General features: G+C 42.8%; 1 protein-coding gene across 1 annotated transcript in view; it reads right to left on the bottom strand.

Moving 5' to 3' along the window:
* Positions 1 to 4: 4 nt before the first annotated feature.
* LOC145493293 (multiple epidermal growth factor-like domains protein 8) overlaps positions 5 to 19,141 on the bottom strand; it is a 36,803-nt gene continuing 17,666 nt past the window's right edge. Inside the window, exons 14-34 of the mRNA XM_081472722.1 lie at positions 18,414 to 18,524; positions 17,082 to 17,150; positions 16,423 to 16,581; positions 15,647 to 15,801; positions 14,801 to 15,011; positions 13,923 to 14,535; positions 12,838 to 13,161; positions 12,412 to 12,501; positions 11,549 to 11,720; positions 10,774 to 10,937; positions 10,221 to 10,365; positions 9,551 to 9,864; positions 8,755 to 9,247; positions 7,921 to 8,169; positions 7,149 to 7,347; positions 6,589 to 6,772; positions 5,535 to 5,699; positions 4,738 to 4,871; positions 3,876 to 3,984; positions 3,426 to 3,751; positions 5 to 2,863 (exon numbers count right to left, since the gene is read on the bottom strand). Of these exons, the coding sequence (XP_081328848.1) occupies positions 2,077 to 2,863; positions 3,426 to 3,751; positions 3,876 to 3,984; positions 4,738 to 4,871; positions 5,535 to 5,699; positions 6,589 to 6,772; positions 7,149 to 7,347; positions 7,921 to 8,169; positions 8,755 to 9,247; positions 9,551 to 9,864; positions 10,221 to 10,365; positions 10,774 to 10,937; positions 11,549 to 11,720; positions 12,412 to 12,501; positions 12,838 to 13,161; positions 13,923 to 14,535; positions 14,801 to 15,011; positions 15,647 to 15,801; positions 16,423 to 16,581; positions 17,082 to 17,150; positions 18,414 to 18,524 (5,173 nt within the window). The 3' untranslated portion in view covers positions 5 to 2,076. The remainder of the gene's footprint in view (positions 2,864 to 3,425; positions 3,752 to 3,875; positions 3,985 to 4,737; positions 4,872 to 5,534; positions 5,700 to 6,588; positions 6,773 to 7,148; positions 7,348 to 7,920; positions 8,170 to 8,754; positions 9,248 to 9,550; positions 9,865 to 10,220; positions 10,366 to 10,773; positions 10,938 to 11,548; positions 11,721 to 12,411; positions 12,502 to 12,837; positions 13,162 to 13,922; positions 14,536 to 14,800; positions 15,012 to 15,646; positions 15,802 to 16,422; positions 16,582 to 17,081; positions 17,151 to 18,413; positions 18,525 to 19,141) is intronic.

Raw genomic sequence — 19,141 nt, 5'->3', positions numbered from 1 at the left:
CGTGACGAGCCTACAGCCCAAGAGCGCCTGAGTAAGGTTAAGAGAGTTAATCTCCCATATTAGTCTTATTCCCAAGGTAATCCCACTTACGTTTTTTTAAGATCACTACCCACTTGAGAGATCCAGGAAGATCTGCAAATAAAAAATCCTGTGAAGCGGATTCTGTTCGCGTAGAGAGGCCGAGCAGCACTAATCTGCGATCAGGCGTTCTTTTTTAACAGCAGGAGGAGGAGTTAGAGGCACACGTGGTATTTCTTTTAAAACTGGGAGTTAAGCAATATTTCACATATCGCGGGTTGACCTTTATATTTTGCGACTCCAGGGGAAACAAAGCGGAACATAGAGAGACGCGATGAACCGATTACACGAAGAGCAGGCACACGATGAACCGAGCACACAAAGAGTCAGAGACACGAGGAACTGAGCACACGAAGTGTAGACACCATGAACCGAGTACAAGAAGAGTCAGACGCGAAGAACCGAGGACACGAACACCACGTTTACCTCCAAGTTTCCTTGAAACACAGGTTTCTTTTGGAAAGCAAGCTAAATTCTACTCCTCTGCGCCGTCTGTCATGATAACAATGACACCATCGGTGATACCACGAAAGGTAGAAGAAATGTAGAAAATACTTTTGACAGGTCACGTAAGTGTGCAAAAATGGATAATTCCTTTCAGGAACATTCGGCTTTTTCGATTTACTCATCTACATCATCTCCTCAGACCGCTGCAATTAAATCGATTGAAATCGATCTCAAAAACTGTTCACGAACTTGTATTGTCGTGCCGAGCAAGATTGTTCAGCAACGGCGTAAAAGCGCGCCGCCACAATGCCGAAATGTATTACGAGCATTGCTAATGCACCATTGCTGTGATCGAAGTTCACATCGTTTCACTTTCATTCACAATGCCAAATATATTACACTTCCTTACTGCAGAGTTGATTGCGAGGTTCTACCTTTCGCCAATGTCGCGTAAGCTTTATATAACTGTTTTCGAGGTGACTTACAGAGTGAAAGAACCTTGTTCACAGGTTCCGCCTTCCTCTCGCCCCCTAGAACAAGAAGACGGGGCACCCTAGGAAACTGCCGTTTTCCCAGGTTCTTCCATTCTCTCACCCCGCCTGGAACAAGAAGACGAGAGAACCTGGGAACGAAGGAAGTTGTGAACATGAAACTGAGCGACTACTTCACGCAGTTTACAAATTACTGCAATTTGCTAACTTTGACCGCGTGACAGGATACACTTTACCTACAAATCTATTACCAATCCTCCTTCATTATTGTTTAATTAAAAAAATATTACTTCTTACAAATTAGGGGGATGGTCCTCACTATGTCGGACGAGAGTTAAGTCGAAGAGTTAAGTATAAATTTAGTCCCACAGGTAAACAATCAAGGGTATGTACATTTTTTGTACAATGTACAAGGGTACGTACATTTTTTGCTGGTTGACATGGAGGTTGGCCCGCACAACTTTTAGTTGTTTTAACAATGAACGAGAACCTCTGGGAACATATGACGTTAGGAAAATTAGAAATTAGAAAATTACAATTTTCAAAATGGCGTTTTCCACCAATGTACTATTCATTATGATTTCACCACATTTATAGCTAGGTTTACCGAGGTGACAAAGAAACAAACTCGAAAATATTGCGAGGTTATCTCCTTCTGTCTTGCAAACTTGAAAACTCATTTCGGTAAAAAGAATTATTTTTAACGCCGGAGCCACTTGGTTTTCGTTCCGACAAACGATATAAAATGGACGTAAAAAAACGTTTTAAAACACTATCTCTAATTTCTATATTTGCTGCTATTTGACTATTTGGCTCTCTTGAACCGGAAATCTATCGAAATTTAAAACAGTTTTGACTAGTCTAGCAAAGGCTCCGAGGCCAAGTCTTAACGTACGTGAATTGAAAGTACTTCGGAAAGTGCGTGACAGAAGTTTCTCACACAGCGGTTGCATTTGGGTCGTCACGCAACGCTTTATATCGAAGTGTTGTGCGACGCACCAAATAAAGACTGCGGATGAGGCAGCTGTGTTGAACTATTTACAAGTTTGTATATTCCTTATTAACTGGTAAACGTGACCGTCCGTCTTGGGACAAATTTACGTCCATTCTGCGCGTGATGATCACCACCACCAAGCGGGCGTTGATGATTGACGACAGTTAATGCAGAGCCCAGCAAAAGCTGAAAATCTGAACACTCGTTCCCCGGAAGTTGAAAGACTACCGTGGTGACGCACGCGCGTCCGTCTGCAGTGGGCTCTTGACTCACAGGGGCTATGACAGGTCGCTGTCCTACGTCCCTGAGTCGAAGATGGTGGTCTTTAGCCAACGAGGAGTCACGCAAGAGGACAGCCGCGGTGTCACGCTTAACGCGCCAGCAGCTCGGCTGAGGCCTTTTCATCTGACAAAGGAACGAGTACGTGGCAAATGGCCTACTCCTCATGGTTTCCAGTTGATGTTCTCGAACTTCAATGACTCTTCTGCGGGTGTGATACTGTTTGATTTTCCAGCCGAACACACTCACCGACACCACGAGGAAGAACGCGGAGAAGAAGACAGAGAAGAACACAAACAGATCGATTTGAGACAGGTCCTGTCTGAAATACACCAAGCCTCTACTCCCAGACGTGTCCCGACCAATAAACACTAAGTAGAATCTTGTGTCTCGGAGTTGGTGCTCTCCGTAAGGAAATGTTAGAATAAGTCGTTTCCGAACATCTCGAACAATAAGCGCCCTGTGATATTCATTGTACGAGACGAAAGTGTTGAGTTTGACTTTTGATGCTGTCACTTCGTCCACCATATTGTCGCTGTTGTTGCTGTCGTCTTCTGCGTCTCGCCGTTTTCTTCTAAGGGTGGAAGACGTAAAAGACACAGCTGTCAATAGTTGCTTAGAGATCGGCACACACTAGGGGACATGTTGAGGGAACATGAAACGACAACAAGCCCCTTCGTTTATACGCATAGGACGCATCTTGCAGGGACAGTTTGCAAGAGCAGAGCACACTGTGCGGCATAGAAATTGAGTTCATTTTGTCCCTGCTTCATGACGCACGAATTCAAGCCAGCTGAATTTCATGCAGTGACAGTGTAGTGCTTCTCTCCACTCCAGCGTATATAAATGGGTACTAGACAATTAAATGGTGAGGTTAATCCTGCGATAGTTTCCCATCCTAAGGGTGGGAGGGGGGGGGGAGTAGAAATACCCCTGGTATGCACAGTAATAGGAGATGTGCGCCGGCCTAACGGACCTTCAGACTCGATCACAGACGAACCTAACCTAAATCTGTCGTGAGGTTCATGCAGATTAATCGTCACCTGATGTCTTCGTTGTCTTGAATAGCTGCTGGCCGGGCTTTATAACCGTTTCCCTCTATTAACTATGGTTTAGCTGAAACTATTAACACTCACCTTGAGGCACTAGCTAAAGATTTAACATTGACTTGATGTTGAGCAGTGGTTTCGTTAAATATCACAGTGAACTGGTCGTTTTCATTGGCCACGTACACATCCACTGCGCCCGCGAACAGATCAATCGTCATGCGGATGTCGACATTGGTAAATCTTGGGTAGATAGCATAGAAGATGGCGCGGCCATGTGGCAGAGGGCTGACTTGTTTATCTTCAGTATCCGCGGTATGACTGCCGATTACGAACTCTTGCACGACGCTGATCTTTCTGTAGCATTGTCGATTGTCGGCTGGCTTTCCCATAAAATTTTCTTTGCATTTAATGCACTGTGTAATATCAATAGTTATTCTATTAGCTTCAATAAATGCAATTAACTCTTAAGGAAATTTGTACCACATAACACCGATAGCCGATAGGAGCTACCTACACATAAAGATATTTTAGTTGTACCTGATTTCTGTAGCAGTCTGATGTACTTGGGCAATCTTCCATGGTGTTGTTAAGACATTGACAAATCCCCTTCTCATCACATGAATCTGCGTGTCCGTTACACAAACATCTAAAACAAAAAAGAAAATGAAGCAATAAAATCAAAGGATTGGTGAAAGTAAAAGATAAATACTAGTATTGGTAACTAACAATTGTTTTCATGGGTATTTAGTGTTGTTCGGACCTTCACAAGTACGTGGTTTTGTCATTAGTCCTACCTAATGAAGCGGAATCCCAATAACTCGGTTTGAGAAATTGGGTAGTAAACGTTTGAAAAATCGGGGGTAAAATTACAGTGATAGACTGAGGGGACTCTGACGGGAGGAAAACGGGTTTTGGATCGAGTTATCGGAAGGTTAAAAAATTCGAGGGTTCAAGAAAATAGGGATTCCACCGTCGTATGCTGCAAAGGTTTCCAACTACAAGCTAAGTGACTCTGAGATATTAAGTCTGTTCTGACATAGTCGGTAAAAAACCACCGTGTGAGGTCTCTGCGCTTCAATGCACCAGAGGACATTATTTTCTTCACGTGGTACAGGTGAACCACTGTTTGGTCAGAGACTGGCGACATAAACCTTTGGTTAAAGAACTTGGAAAGGAAACGAGGACGGCCAAGGCAAACATGGAGGTTAACAGTGGAAAGAGAACGCGCTGAGACGGGATTGATATCATGGACCGCAGTTGTAGCTGTGGCCAAGAACAGGGACAAGTGGAGGCAACTCATTTCTGGTCCTATCCCCCACCAGGGCTAAAGGAACTAAGCTAAAATTTAAAACAAATTAAGTGTTAGAGAGAGTGACTCCCTTTGAAGCATATCACAAACCTAGTGCAGGAGTCGGCAAGGTTGAAAAAGCCTGAAACACAGGAGCCACACTTGGGCCCTTTGCTGTTGTTTTTACACAAACACTCCCCTTCACGCTCAATCTTGTATGGACCATGCTGCAGCCAGAGCTTGACCTGTATTAGAGGAAGTTCGGTTACAGTCAAACTATTTCTAGCACCTTTACAGTGTCTTGTCAGTGGTGTCAGTGGTGTCATTAGGTTAGGTAGGAACAAAAGGCGGTGGAAGGGTGCAATTCGATTGTCATTCAGAGGTCATTCTACAGTGCCACAACGGACAACTTGTAGCGAATCATAAGGAAAGAAATCAACCAATGAAAAATGTTAAAACAACGAAAGGTGAGGAGCCTTTTCTCAAACGGACCTATAACGTTGAAGCGTCGAAAGAAATTTGCTTACAGCACACTTACAAGAAAACAAAGTTTCTGCATACTTTGGAGAATTCTGTAACTTTTTTATTGGTTAGTTTCGATCACAACGTTACGGTTTCGGTGTGGCCGTCACAAGAACGCATTTTCACGTTGCATTTTTCGAGTAAATTTATAAAAATTATGACATTTTGCCGGGTCTTTTACAGGATCTATATACTATAAGAGAGCAAAAGAGAAAGAAAGAGAGCATAGACCTAGTGTTTTCTATTAACGTTTTGTTCAGTCAATTTTCTCCCAAACAGCGTCTTTCAAGTGGTCGCCAGCCGGTTGATCTCTGGGTATGCATGCTATAGGACGGAATAATCTCGACAAAGATCTCGCTACATATGCTGCAGTAAAATTCATTTACCTCAGAAGGTTCAAAAGAGAAGTTCTGATTGCGGCCATACTCCAGCTGGGTCGAGTTCATACACACATTAGCTTTGTGACTACACACGTCATAACACGACTCGCAGCTACCGTTGTTTCTTGCATCTCCAACATACAAAGCTTCACAGAACTCACAGCTCTGACCCTGAATAAATCAAACAATGACCGTTGGGATTATGGATTTCCACACTCAGGACAATTAAAATGTAACTAACGTTAAGCCGAAAAGACGCTTGGGTAAATTCCCAAGGTTCTTAGCGCGCGCTCGGCAAAAACACGTGTGCTTGCTAACGCCAGATGTAAGACAATCGAAGTTATCTTGCTCGTTTGTGACAAAATAGATCATTTTTTCCTTGGATCCTTTAAGATTTAAGACCAGTTCATTGCCCTTCGTCGCTGGACAAAGGTATTTGTAACTCGTTTTCGCTCTGATTTATTGTATTGTCGTAAGATTTTCTTGTATTTTGGCTTGCACATGTACTCGCGAACGGTTCAGTTTCTCATGGAATTTCGTCATGTATTTGCTTTCTAGTTCTACGGTTCTATCCTGCTGAGGAGATTAAAGAATCTGTAATTCTGCCAGCTATGTAATTGTTGATTGTCCTTTGGATCATTTTGGATGAATTTGGAGTCTATTTATCGAGCGAAAGGTCGCCGGTAACATAAAATCTAAAAAACTAATATCTTTGGCTCGTTTTTTGGGTCACCACAGTGCTTTTCGTGACGGGAAGCGTTACGGAACGGATGAGTCACGCAACACCCTTCCGAAATGCACCACGCGTCCGGCAACACTGCGAATTGAGAGTGCAAAGCAGCGCGTGATAATGTCTTCGGCAGCTGTTACACAAGACCTCCTGTGGGGTGAAGCGTTGCGTGACGAGCCAGATTAACGCGAAAACCAGCGCGTGACAACGACCTACCACAGTGTGGTTACGAAAACACGTATCCCCTCATGGGCCGTTACTGGGTTACACTTAGCGTGACGCATACGTGACGCAACTAACAGCAAAAACAAGTACGTGAGAAACACCTACCACTGTGTGGTTGCGACAGTCGTGACACACATCCAGGAGAGTCTCGTTGGCACACTGCCCATGTTCGTTGCACTGACATTTCACAGAGCAGTTAGGAGACGTCCAACCGAAGTAACACTCACAGACTTCAGGAAGGACACAGCGTCCCTGGAGGCAACCTTTCGAACAGAGCGGAACACAGGTCCTGAAAAGAAACCAGAACTGAATTAGTTGAAACTGCAGCAGCTTGTATGTCTTATAACATAGCCCTTACAATTTCAAAAGATTTATTTACTACATTGTAAACTCAGAGGCTCAAAGGATTCTATAGTCCAGTTCCGGTCCTCTGTCTGACACACAGCGTCACCCTCTCCCCCGACGTTGCGTGACAGTGAGAGGACCAGAGCTGGACGAAGTATAGTAATGCGGCCGATGAACTGACAGTACAATGACTTGAGTTTAAGCTCGTCTAAATTAATTGTAGTCCTGAAATATGCAAGAAATGTGACAATATTGGCAATTTTGAATAACAAAAAGAAAAAAAGACCCACTGCTCTGGGTACACTGTGATTCAAACTTACCCTGGATGTCCTGTGTCGTTGTATCCTGGTTTACAAATACACTCGAATGATTCTGGCCGGTCCTCACAAACCTGTGTAGTCATGTTACAATTGTGCCGTCCATTTAGGCACTCGTTCTCCAAGGGGCACAGAGTGGAGGCCCACACGCGAGACACGTGATTAGTAGCGTTCCTCCCTTCACAAGTCTCGAGCAAAGGACCTTTGAGAGGAGAACAACGCAGTAAGCAGAAGGAAACATTCACGTGAGCTCTGTCGGTGAATATCAGCACAGAGAACTCATTTATAAAAAATGGTATTTATAAGACTACGCAAAATTTAACGTATTACAGAATCTAAGATTGCGGTTAAACGAGACTGAGAAAAAGAAAAAGGGTATTACGGTCTGCAGTCTTCCCATCTCTACAATTTTTTCTTTTACACGTTCACTTTTAAAGTCTTGGCGAATCTGCTGGCAAACAACTGCCAGCTTCTGTAGCATGAAGTGACTAGGAGTGTTTCTACTTCTCCCTGAATGGCATGATAGCAAGTACATCACAAGGTTACCCCCCACCCCCTTCCATTACATTCGTCAGTACCTTTTGATACACCTGGGTGAAGAGAGACACTGAGAGTAAAGTGTTTTGTCCCAGAACACGACACAACGTGCTGGCGCTCGAACCCACGCTGCCCAAGCCAGAGTCCTGCGCTATCCCTGTTAGACCACCGCTCCTCCCTCCAGTACAAGACCGCTGCTAAACCTCCGCCAATCATCTAAGATAATTTAATGACTTACCATGTACTCCTCCCTCAAAACACTGTCCCTCGCCAGTAATCCCCTGCTTGCCACACCAGCCACAGTTGTAGTTACTCATACAGCTTGAGCATCGATCATTAACAACACAGCTGTCCAAACAATTCGATGACGATCCTCGAATAATCCGACCGCATCTTCCTCCCAGACACACCAGTGGTATAAAGGAAGGAGAAAAACACTGGCCAAGAGTTTCACTCCACGCGCATTCTTTCCAGCCTGCATCAGCACCTGAGGAAAACAATGACAGCAAACCATGCAGTTACCTCAGTGTCCATGACTAGACTTGAAGCAATGAGATTCCACACAGGACATTTTCGACATAGCTGATGCTAGCAGACTACAGGACACTTGTGAAATATGAATCTAGTTGAAGACCTAACTGAAGCTTGTACGCTCGTTTGCAACAACTGAAATTACATCTTTCTCAAAAGGTAAGTCATCAGAAAACATATTTGAGACCTCCTCCCTTCACCAAAATTTTCATCTGCTACTGCATTTCTAATCAAATGTGCTTTATGAAATCCTTGTTCTGAATCGAACGCATTTGGTGTTACGTCCGCGAAATTGTTTGATGTTTTCAGGCCCGGAAAGAAGTAGATGCTATAGCTCAAACACTACAGATCAGATCTGATCAAACAATTATTCAATAGGCCGTATTCGAATTCTCGGTGTTGGAAAGGGACGAGCTTGCAATGGCGGTGCTGCCCGCTTTTGTATCCGAGGAAAGATTGTTTGACAAGTCTAGAGAACTTCTCTGTAAAAGCGAATCGTGACGAAAAGTGCCAGAAAAGTGTGGCACAAGATCAGACTCACCATGTGAAGAGAGGCAAGTGGAACAAGTCCTGTGTGCTGCGCATAGCTGAGGACAAGTGTCTGACGTCTTGATCATGACTGTCAAATTTAAGCTGTCCTGGTCCATTAGATTTCCCCAACAGTTCCATTTGTAATCGTAAGGAGTTTTGGAAACGAACACGAACGCGTCAACGTTCCACTTGAGCTGTGGAGTCCATAAACATTTGCTAACGAGACCAAGGCAAGCCGAGCAAGTTGTAGCTTCGCAGTTGTTAGCAAGACAGTTGTCTAAGTTTAGAAACCGGATTTGTCTAGTTTCACCACACGGATGTCCCACACTGCAGTTTTCGGATGATTTAATACATTTCCCCCCCGCTTCGCAACCAACACACCAGACACAGTTTGGTTTGAGGCTTGTATAAGGGAAGGAGGCCAGGCATGCGCTACACGAGGAGAAAGTACTGCATGCGCGATCAGACGGCTCAGAGCAGTCTTTACCATCGTAGAAAACAACCTAGAATTGATAACGAAATAATGAACAAGTGATTAATTGACTGACTGACTGACTGACTGACTGACTGACTGACTGACTGACTGACTGACTGACTGACTGACAGACCTACTGACTGACTGACTGACTGGCTGAGTGATTGACTGACAAACTGACTGAGAGCTTGTTTGCTTGAACGATTGAGTCAGTCCAATATTTATCATTATATTTCCGAGATGAATATTTACGAAGAAAGGGCTACCATCATGAAACTGTTCCAGTGCGTCAGCGGGGCACATAACAATAGTTAAGTTTACTTAGCTTTACCTGCGTGACATTTGGTTCCGCGTAACAGATGGCAGGCACTGGTGAAGTCACGGAGAAACAAGCACTCTTATTAGTGGCTAAGGTCTCATTTCCACCTTGCGTGACATTGTACACATCACACCAGCTGCAGGTTCTGACAGCCGTACAGTCCTCCTTGGAGTTAATACTTCGACATAGATCAGCGGGGAAGGTCAATCTGAATACGGTTGCTCGTGTTTGACCGTCAAATCCACCAAAAAGGTAAATTTTTCTGGAGATTTCCACTGCTGCGGTAGATAAACGTCCTCCCGGTTTATTACCCAGTAAGCGGTTATCTACAGATCAGAAAAAAAGGCAAAACGTTAGCCCTGATAAGATTGCGTGACACAGGTTAACGTGCCTGTTGCACTCTTCGGTTTCTGTAAACAATAAAAGTAATGAGGATCTTACACTTTCTTTGTGTCCGTTTTGCTGTTTTCCCCAGCAAGACGGGGAACGATCGACTTACTGCAACTTCTTCGCTTACATGTACCATACGCGCTTTAAAGAAGTTGACTTGTAGCAAGTCTACGACGATCTCAATGATTCTTTTTGCGACAATATCCTCTATGCAAGGGTAATTTTCGCCGCACCCCGGCTGCTCGCATGTGTGCAGAATAAAGGGTTATGTGGAAAGCCAAGACAATCATACCTGATAAAATTTGCCAGTGGTTGCATTTAACGTTATACACCAAGAACTGATCTGAGAAAAGCTGATCATTTGTATCACTCCTTCCTCCAAACACGACCATCAAATCGTCCAAGATGGCTGCTGAGTGGAAATATTTTGGTTGTGGCTGCAGGAAAAGGGCAAGAGAAGGGTTTAAAAAAAGGGTAGACTATGAGCCCCTACCCCCCACCCCCAAGGTCCTTCCCTCTGGCTGTGCCAGACGTTGCTATGATTCGTCACGCACTCCTCGACAACATTCGCGGGAGAGGAAAGATTGCGTGACGACCTTAAAGAACTTCTGTGTAGGAGGCTACTTCAAGCGGTCAGTTGAGCTATTATTAACATTATCATTTATTTCTTTCCACGTCTTTTACCAAAGCCCTGATGCAAAGATTTTGGCTCATCGCGCATTTTTTAGGAAAAAATAGTAGCTAATAGTGCTAAAAAAAGACATTGACAAGCACAACAAGTAATTCTTCTTCTCCTTGCTGTTAAAAGCTGAAGGCAGGTTAGATCAGGATTTTGCGGGGCTCACCTCATTGGAGGGCAAAGCCTGTAAAATATTCCACTTGCCGGTAGCCAGGTCTAGAGAGTACAATTCATTCGATGCGCTCACGGTGTGAACCCTAAATCTGTATCCTCCAAACACCAAGACAATCCTTTTAGCGGGGTAATACACGGCTGTATGGCCATAGATACCTGTGATACAGAAACAAGTGATAAGTAAGCTTTCTCCCAGCTCTTGATCTCTTAAGTCAGCACAGTGAGTACCTCCTTCAGACAGAAACCTAGCTCTTAGAAAGTCATCCTTAAGACTACGAGTAACTTCAAAATTTCAATAAGATGTTTCAAAGCGCGGGAGGAAAGCGAAGTGTGTAAAAATCAAGATGCAAGCAGTAAAGCTAATCTTGGCCTTTTTTGTATTTAAATATTGACCCACATAAATCTCTCAAATGCGACCAGTATAACAACTTAACAGGCATCTTCAGCTTACAGGTTTTCTGTCCATAGTCAACGATAAAACTTTCAAACAAATACGGCAGTTCGAACCGTGTTTGCAACGTTATAAAAATGTTGGAAGACAACGCACACTGTTTTCTTCAAGATTGTGGCCAATGATAGTATCACAACAGTTGCTAAAACCAAGGTTTCATGAAATCATCTACAAGAGGCAATACAACTGAATAGCATAAAAGGATCTACTACAACTTGTCGAAAACATTTAAGAGTTGTTTACTTAATTTTCCTGTGGCAGAGAAAACTGTGGGATTAACCGTTTGTTAAAAACAACATCTCTGTAAGGTACAAACCTTTGGGAGAAGGTCCACTGGTGGTCAAGTTTGTCCACTCCTTAGTGTCAATATTATACTTGTAAGATCTTTCACTGAAGCCCAATATCCGATCATATCCCCCAATAATATACATCTCGTTACCCACGAGAGTTGCAGTGTGACCTGCTACCTTGGGGCCTTTACTGATCAGCTAGAAAACGGAAAAACAAACACAAGTAGCTACAATTTTAAATCCACCATGACGGATCTATGGGTTATTGACCAAGCGCGAGGTCAAGATAACTGGATTTTTGTCAAGTCCGTTTTTTTGCATGTTTATGAGAGACGTAGTCGTACTTACAGATAAGTTATAAATCATAAATAACACCACTGTCCTGCGGGACATAGCGGGTAATCTCGAGTGAGCAATTGCCCACTCGGGCTCGGAGGGACCCATGTACAAGCAGCTTGAAGGAGCAGAGAATTGAGAAGAAATTTGTGCAGACGAGGCTTGAGATGAAGTTTGAATATCAAACGCAATCAAGCATAAGGCAAGCCGTACTGTAATACACGATAAAAACAGGAACGGCCGTTTAAGGTAGTCTCTAGTCACTTTGTCCCAGATTCAAACCTCTGGCTTGTGGTACAATTTTCTAGGGTCGTGCTATTTCACCCTAACCTGAGATAACATATTCCCTTGTTAAGAAGGTACAAGAACGAGGTGAAAGGATCAGCACATCGTTCAATAACGCTGAAAACCGTAATACCGGGGAGCTTTTTTCTGAACACGTCCGAGATTCGACCATATAAGTCTCATTCCACGACGAAGCTCCACAGAAATGCAGTTTGTTTCAATCATGGCTCCACTGAACATTAAATACACACTTAACATTTGTCCATACCTTACTCCAACGAAGTGATGTTACGTTAAAAGACCACAAAGAGTCATCAGTGCCATTCTCTGTCATCCCTCCACATATCAGCATAGAATCCTGAAAGATTCGCACAAAATAAATTATCGCGTTGAGAATCAAGAATAACGAAAAGGTTCATAAGGTTTCAAGTGCTTTACTTCGCATCACTGTGGCATGAACCGACTAAGATAACATCCAGGGGATTTATTCGTTAAGTATCTGAAGCAGTGTCTCAACTAGAGTTCGCTCCATGAGTTGGAGTGTTGGAGCTACATAAAAGTTTTATGCTATACAGTAAATATTTCGGACGCTTAAAAATTTCGGACGGTTCTATTTTCGGACTTTTTCGGCTTTTCTTGTTCGAAATTAAAATCGTCCGAAAATTTTTGCAAGTAATGTATGGTTAATACTCACGATATAAAACACGGCAGAGTGGAGATATCGAGCAGAAGGAATTCTACCTTCCAGCTGATTAACTTCTACAAGTGACCAAGTACTGGAGCTCAGATTAAAACTCTGAAGATCATTCAACAGTCCATGGGTGAGTGAGTAACCTGCATAAGCCAGTAAGACTCCGGGAACATGTACCATGGTGTGGCCCATCCGTGCCAAGTAATCAGTGCTGATGTTACGGCTAGGTCCATGACTGAGGACTTCCCACAGGACTGTACCGGGAGTGATGACCTGACTACAGTCTGGACCGGTGAAACCATCAGCGCAGATACAACCACCTAGAGTCTGTTGATGACAGTTTAGTGAATGAGTGCTGGGACACTGCACCAGATAGCTCAATTTTCATACGACTGGCATGGGTAATCGGATACATACATAGTTGTGGTTTCACTTGGGGTGGAGGCTAGGGAATGCTCAGTTACTGCATGGTGAATTGGGGAGCATTTATGGTAGTGCTTGGAGTGACAAGGGAATGCTTGTGGAACTGCTTCGGGGAAGGGGACGGAAGCTTATGGTGCTGTTTTTTGGGGGAAGTGAAGAGAAAAGAATGCTTATGGTACTGCTTAGGAAGCGGAGAGGGACATTTATGGTGCTGTTTTGAGGGGGTAGGTGGAGAAAAGGGAATTGTAATGTTACTACTTAGGGGATGAAAAGAAACGTTTATGGTGTTGCTTTGGGGAGGTGGGGTAGATAGAAGGGAATGCTTATGGCATTACTTAGGGGGAGGAGGAGAAACGTTTATGATGCTACCTCAAGGGGGTAGAGAAAGAAGGAAATGCTTATGGTACTGCTTGTTTTGTAGTCTGTCCCTGTTTACACCTGCCACACAGGCTACAAAGATCAATGTTCAGGTTAAACAGAAGACGTCTATTGAGTGGGAGAAGAATCGTGTGAGTGTGAAGAGGTCCGCAAATCAGATAGCCCGCGTTGCAGGCGTTAACGGGCCGCACTTTGCCGCCCCCTCCCCTTTTTAACGCCTGCTACGGAACCAAGATATGGCAGAAGCTTAATAATGCTCATATGCCTGTTACAAGTATTCTACTTACAAGGTTGCACTGGCCCTGACCCAGTGATAAACTGCAATTGTTTGGACACACCGGCTGGTCACAGTTGTCCCCAGTCCACCCCTCTAAGCAAACACATTCCTCCCCACGGGACGACATGACACATCTCTGATTTCCATCGCAGAGGCCGGGGCATTTCTTCACACTGAACTTTGCACTGAAACTCTTCGACAGTGCATCAGAACTTAAGTTAGCTGTGATAAGAACTACCATGTTCCCTAGTGTGGCTGTTACGGATTTCAGTTCAGCTCCATCCCAGCCGCAGAACGAGCCAAGCTTGTAAAACGACCGGACTGGTGACGAGTCGCCCAGTATGAATGGCGGCAAACCGTCATACACATCGACGTGATCCGTCAAGCAGCTGATGCGCAGCTCCTTAAAAGTGAGAGTTATCTGTCCTCTGCTCTCCAACGGTGGAGGAGAAGGACCATAAACCACACCATGACTGCTGTTACTTAATGAGGAAATCAGCCACAGACAACTGGCTGTTGCTTTGATCGTGACCCCTGCACCCAGCTGTGTTGAAATGAAACCTTGAGTGACGTCAGTAAGGATACTTCGAGTATCACACTCATGGAAACACAAGCCACCATTTCTACAAGTAGGATTCCAGAGTTAAAGTTAGTCCTGACAAAACTAACTTCGCTCGCTCAAAACGGCAAGATCTCGGTTTGATATTTTCCCATAAAGACCTCACTCTCGGTTAATAAGTAGTTATTATTTTCAACTGACCATTTGGAAAGTTTTGATGTGATTAGAGTGGTTCAAACTTAACTGCCGTGAATTATTCGCATTTGCATTTGCCCGCGGTCGACGCAAATTATAGATTTAAAGAACTAAATGCAAGTTCAACTACTTACTTGGGATCTCCTTTGAGTCCTGGCTTACATTTTTCACAATTGTCCCCCATGGTGTCGTCAGCACAGAAGCACTTCCCTGTCACCATGTCACAAAAGTCCTGCTCTGGATCACCGTGACCATTGCACTGACAAGGTTTACAACCTTCAGCAGTGGTTGCATTACCAAACGTTCCTGGAATGCAAAATTCACAGTGCATACCTCGAGTATAATCTATGATAAAGAGCAAATGCATTGACGTACTAGAAAGGCATGTCTCCCGGGGAGGTTGCAGTGGGTAAACGTTTAGACGAGGAGTAAACATCTTGAGTTTGTTGAAGGCCATTCACGGTTGAAGCTCTCGTAAGCAGACAGCCATAGTACAAGAAAAACTGTCCGCTTAGAAGAGGTGTCATGTTACGTAGGTTAAGAATGTAGTGTCTGTACGTGGCAGGGACCAAGACGAAGTGTCCACTTATTTAGTGTTAACCTACAGAAGGTATCCGTTCGCAAAGGTTAGCAATAGGAAGATTTGAAACTGAGGATGTTAGTTGGTCGGGTGGGCGGTTGGTCAGTTGATTAGTCAGTTGGCCAATTGGTCAGTCAGTCGGTGAGTCAATTGGTTGGTCGATCCGTCGGTCAGTCGGTCAGTCGGCCGGTCGGTCGGTCACGTGCTCCATCAGTCCCCCCGTCAGTCAAACAGTCAGTCTGCCGGTCAGTCGGTGGGTCAGTCTGTGGGCCAGTTGGTCAGCTGATCGTGTGGTCAGTCAGTTTGATGACAATTTCAACCAGGTTTGTAAGCCACGAAGGCGGGTTTTAAGAAAAATTTCTTCTGGCTTACAACTCAACTTATTACGATATCCTTTTACCTTGACACTTGTCACAAATACCAATGCCCTTTGAACAGTCACTGTGTCCATTACAGCCACAATCAATACTGCAGTTTTCACCCAACCAACCAAGATTACAATCACAAACGAAGTCAGCTCCACAAACACCATGATCACCACAGTCATGATAGCATCTGAATTAGAAAAAAAAAGACTGATTAGATTTATTTTCGTTAAACTTAAGTATGTTTCCAACACCAATGGCAACCTCTCCTGTTAAAGGAACTACGTCACAGTTTCGTATCTTGAAAAGTTAAGCCTAAATTCTTCAAGTTCATTGTTTGTAATCCGTGTCAATCTTCTCCATCCTTAACCATCCTTGTTCCTATATGGTTTATTATTATCTCTTTGGTGTTTTTCTAATGTAGTAAACTGCTATTTTCAGGTTTCCTCTAGTTTAAAATTAATTTTATACATGGCCAAATCAAATCCCTTGCATGTGCTTTGTCATTCATTCGCGGTGCGGGAGTTGAACTCTGGGCCACCGAGAACAAATCCAGAGAGAGGAAGGGAGGAGGATTTGAACCAGGGACCTCCAGATTTCAAATCCAGCGACCTAAACCACTTGACCATGCTGCCTTCACCAAACTGTCAAAAGCATTACGTTCACTTGTCAATTCAAGTGGGCAAGTTAATTGGGTATTTTGACCCAAAGTCAATTTCCTAACCTGAACAACGATTGAATATCTCTAGGTTTACAGAACAAACCGGTACCCACCAAACATATACCACACTTCCTGTGAAGTATCACTTACGTTTTGTTACAAGCTACTGTACCATCACCAGTGAACCCTCTGTTGCAGATGCAGTTAAACGAGTTGGGCATGTTGACACAAGTTGCATTATGGTGGCACTGAGCAATGCCTAACTTACACTCGTCCACATCTGGACACTCTGGATACGACCAAACAGTGCTGGAAAAAAAAAATAACAGTAGATTTTAAGATTTACATCTTCAATTGGTATGTTTTCAGGTGTGCAAGGGTTTCATTAAGTGCTGGGTACCGGGTAAATTGACTGGCTGTGGGGATGATTTTGCCCTCCTGGTTTGACCATCTGGAGGAAAGTCGTTCTTATGAAGAAGTTTGGTTCCAAAAGTTTTGCCCACATGTGAAAACCAGTTACCCTCCTGCTGGCCGGAACTAATACAGATATTTCATAACGGAAAACGCCATATTTAATCTTAAGTGGAATTCACTACGGTACCCATAAAATTGCAAGGGGTAGAAATTTGAAAATACTAGCACTTAAAAGCCAGTTTTAGCTCCTGTTCCTCTGTCTCCAAAACTGAAGTATTATAATGTGAGTGAGTTACACAATTATTTAATAATTTCTTTCTCAATCTACTGCACACTGTGAAAACTAAGTTAGTGATGTTTAGTGACAAGGAAAACTGGTAGCAATCTGAGCTTACCTTCCATTTGTTGGAAATATATCTGCACACTGTCCACTGTAAGGTGAGTTGAAATCCCCTGCATAACATCTGACAGAAATTAACAGAAGATGCATTGTAAGTAAAAAATCATGGCAACCATACGCATACGTAAATGGACCTTGTTACCAATACGGCGGCCGTTTTAAAATCCATTGTTTCAAATAGTTATTATGGGATGTTCAGGGGGTAAATTAGTATGTGTTTACCCCCTGGGCATCCCATAATAGCTATTCAAAATGTCCACCATATCGGTAAAAAGGTCTATTCTCCTTAGCTTGTTTCTATTCATGTCTTATAGTACTTGTAGGGAGAATTTGCTTGGACATGACCTAGTTACTGGCACAAAACAGAAACTGAAGCAGTCACAGGCCTAGTGGCACAAAAATGATTGTAATTCTACCCAGTTTCCATTTAAGATTCTTGGAACATTCTCCCAGCAAAAACACAAGCGCAGATATCAGGGCTCAAAGTACAGACTGACATCAAAATCTCAAAGTCCAGCATGATTACTACAAAACAGGGCAACATGAGAAACACTTTTTCCAGTTCTCTTAGAAAAAAAGAAGAAAACTTTAATGTTTCTTGCTAACAATGAGTCTTACAGTCAAAGTGAGTATTTGATTCTAATTTAAAATGTTAAGCCGAATAACTGTAATCATGATTTGCTCACAACCTCAAACCAATAGCTAAGAATTACTGAATGTTTAGACACAATTCAAGATGGCATAACACAATTGTAGTCCACGCTGTTTTCGGGTGTTTCTCTGTTTTTAGACCAATTTGGTAGTTGCAATAAAGATTACGGCAACAAAATAAGGCTATGGTCAAAATGGCAGGAGTGTTCCAAAACTAGCACAGACTTCAACAGAATTACAAGATCTGGATTTGTGTAAATATGTTCCACTCAGTGAAGGTTATTTTACAATTATTCCACAAGTGCATGTTGGAAATGAGATGATAGCCAATGAGACGCTACAAAACGCGTTGTCTATAATCGTCTCATATCCAACATACGCAAGTGGAATAATTGTTTATTAAAATGCCCACAAAATATAGAAAACTAAAATAAAATAAATATAAAACACCCCTAAAAACTAGGCGTATCCTTACCATACTTGTAGAGCATGGTTTAATGGATTATATACCATGATAGCTAAGCCAATGAAAACTCTTGAATTGCATTATCCAATGATCCAGTCATTAATTAAGGTTAAGTGATCTCCATTACTCAGGGTGAGATTTGAAATTTAACTGCTTTGAGAAAAATAACAAGAAAATGAAGAATACAATAGCAGATTGATTTCTAAATACCTTCCAATACGTGGGTCATAATCATTTCCACACCAGCCACATCTGACGTCTGCCAAACAACTTTTACAATTTGTATGCTTGCTACAATTCAGGCATTGTCCCTCCTTGGTACTAAAATAGAAATTGTGCATTTGAAAAACGCAATTAAACATAAATGCCAGCAGCCACTTAATAGAGGTGGCGGGTTAATAGGGGTTTTCTTTGCAGTATTTTAATGACAATAACTTCATTCTTTCATAACTGGCCAGTTAATAAGGGTGGCCGCTTAATAGAGGTTCAGCTGTATCAATAAATAGCCTTCATTTACCCTGGTCAGTGTGTATAGCACAAAGGCTAGCTGGGCCAAGAGATTTTGAGAAACAAATAATTTGAATTAAACACGGCAAAATTGTATCTCTGAGACTTTCACTTCTCATCTATAAGAGTAAAAAGTTGATTTCTTTTTTGAGGGTATTCTTCTGAGGTTAAAATTTATTTTAAATTAACAGTGCGGCAAATTTAATTGTGGTGCATTGATGTTTTTGCATCACAACTACAACATGTCTCAAGGTGCAGTTGCAAACCAAAAACATCAGTTTTCCATATTGACATTTATTTTGTTAATTCCTGAAGAAGGCCAGTTAAACTAGCCGCCAAAGCATCAATTTAAAATCAATTTTAACCTGGAAAGAATCCCGAAAAAAGAGAAGACAACTTTTAATTTTCATACACACAGTAGCATGGTTAAA

This window comes from Orbicella franksi, chromosome 7 (genome assembly GCF_964199315.1).
Source record: "Orbicella franksi chromosome 7, jaOrbFran1.1, whole genome shotgun sequence".
Taxonomy (NCBI): domain Eukaryota; kingdom Metazoa; phylum Cnidaria; class Anthozoa; order Scleractinia; family Merulinidae; genus Orbicella; species Orbicella franksi.
This window is presented reverse-complemented; position numbering and strand designations above follow the sequence as displayed.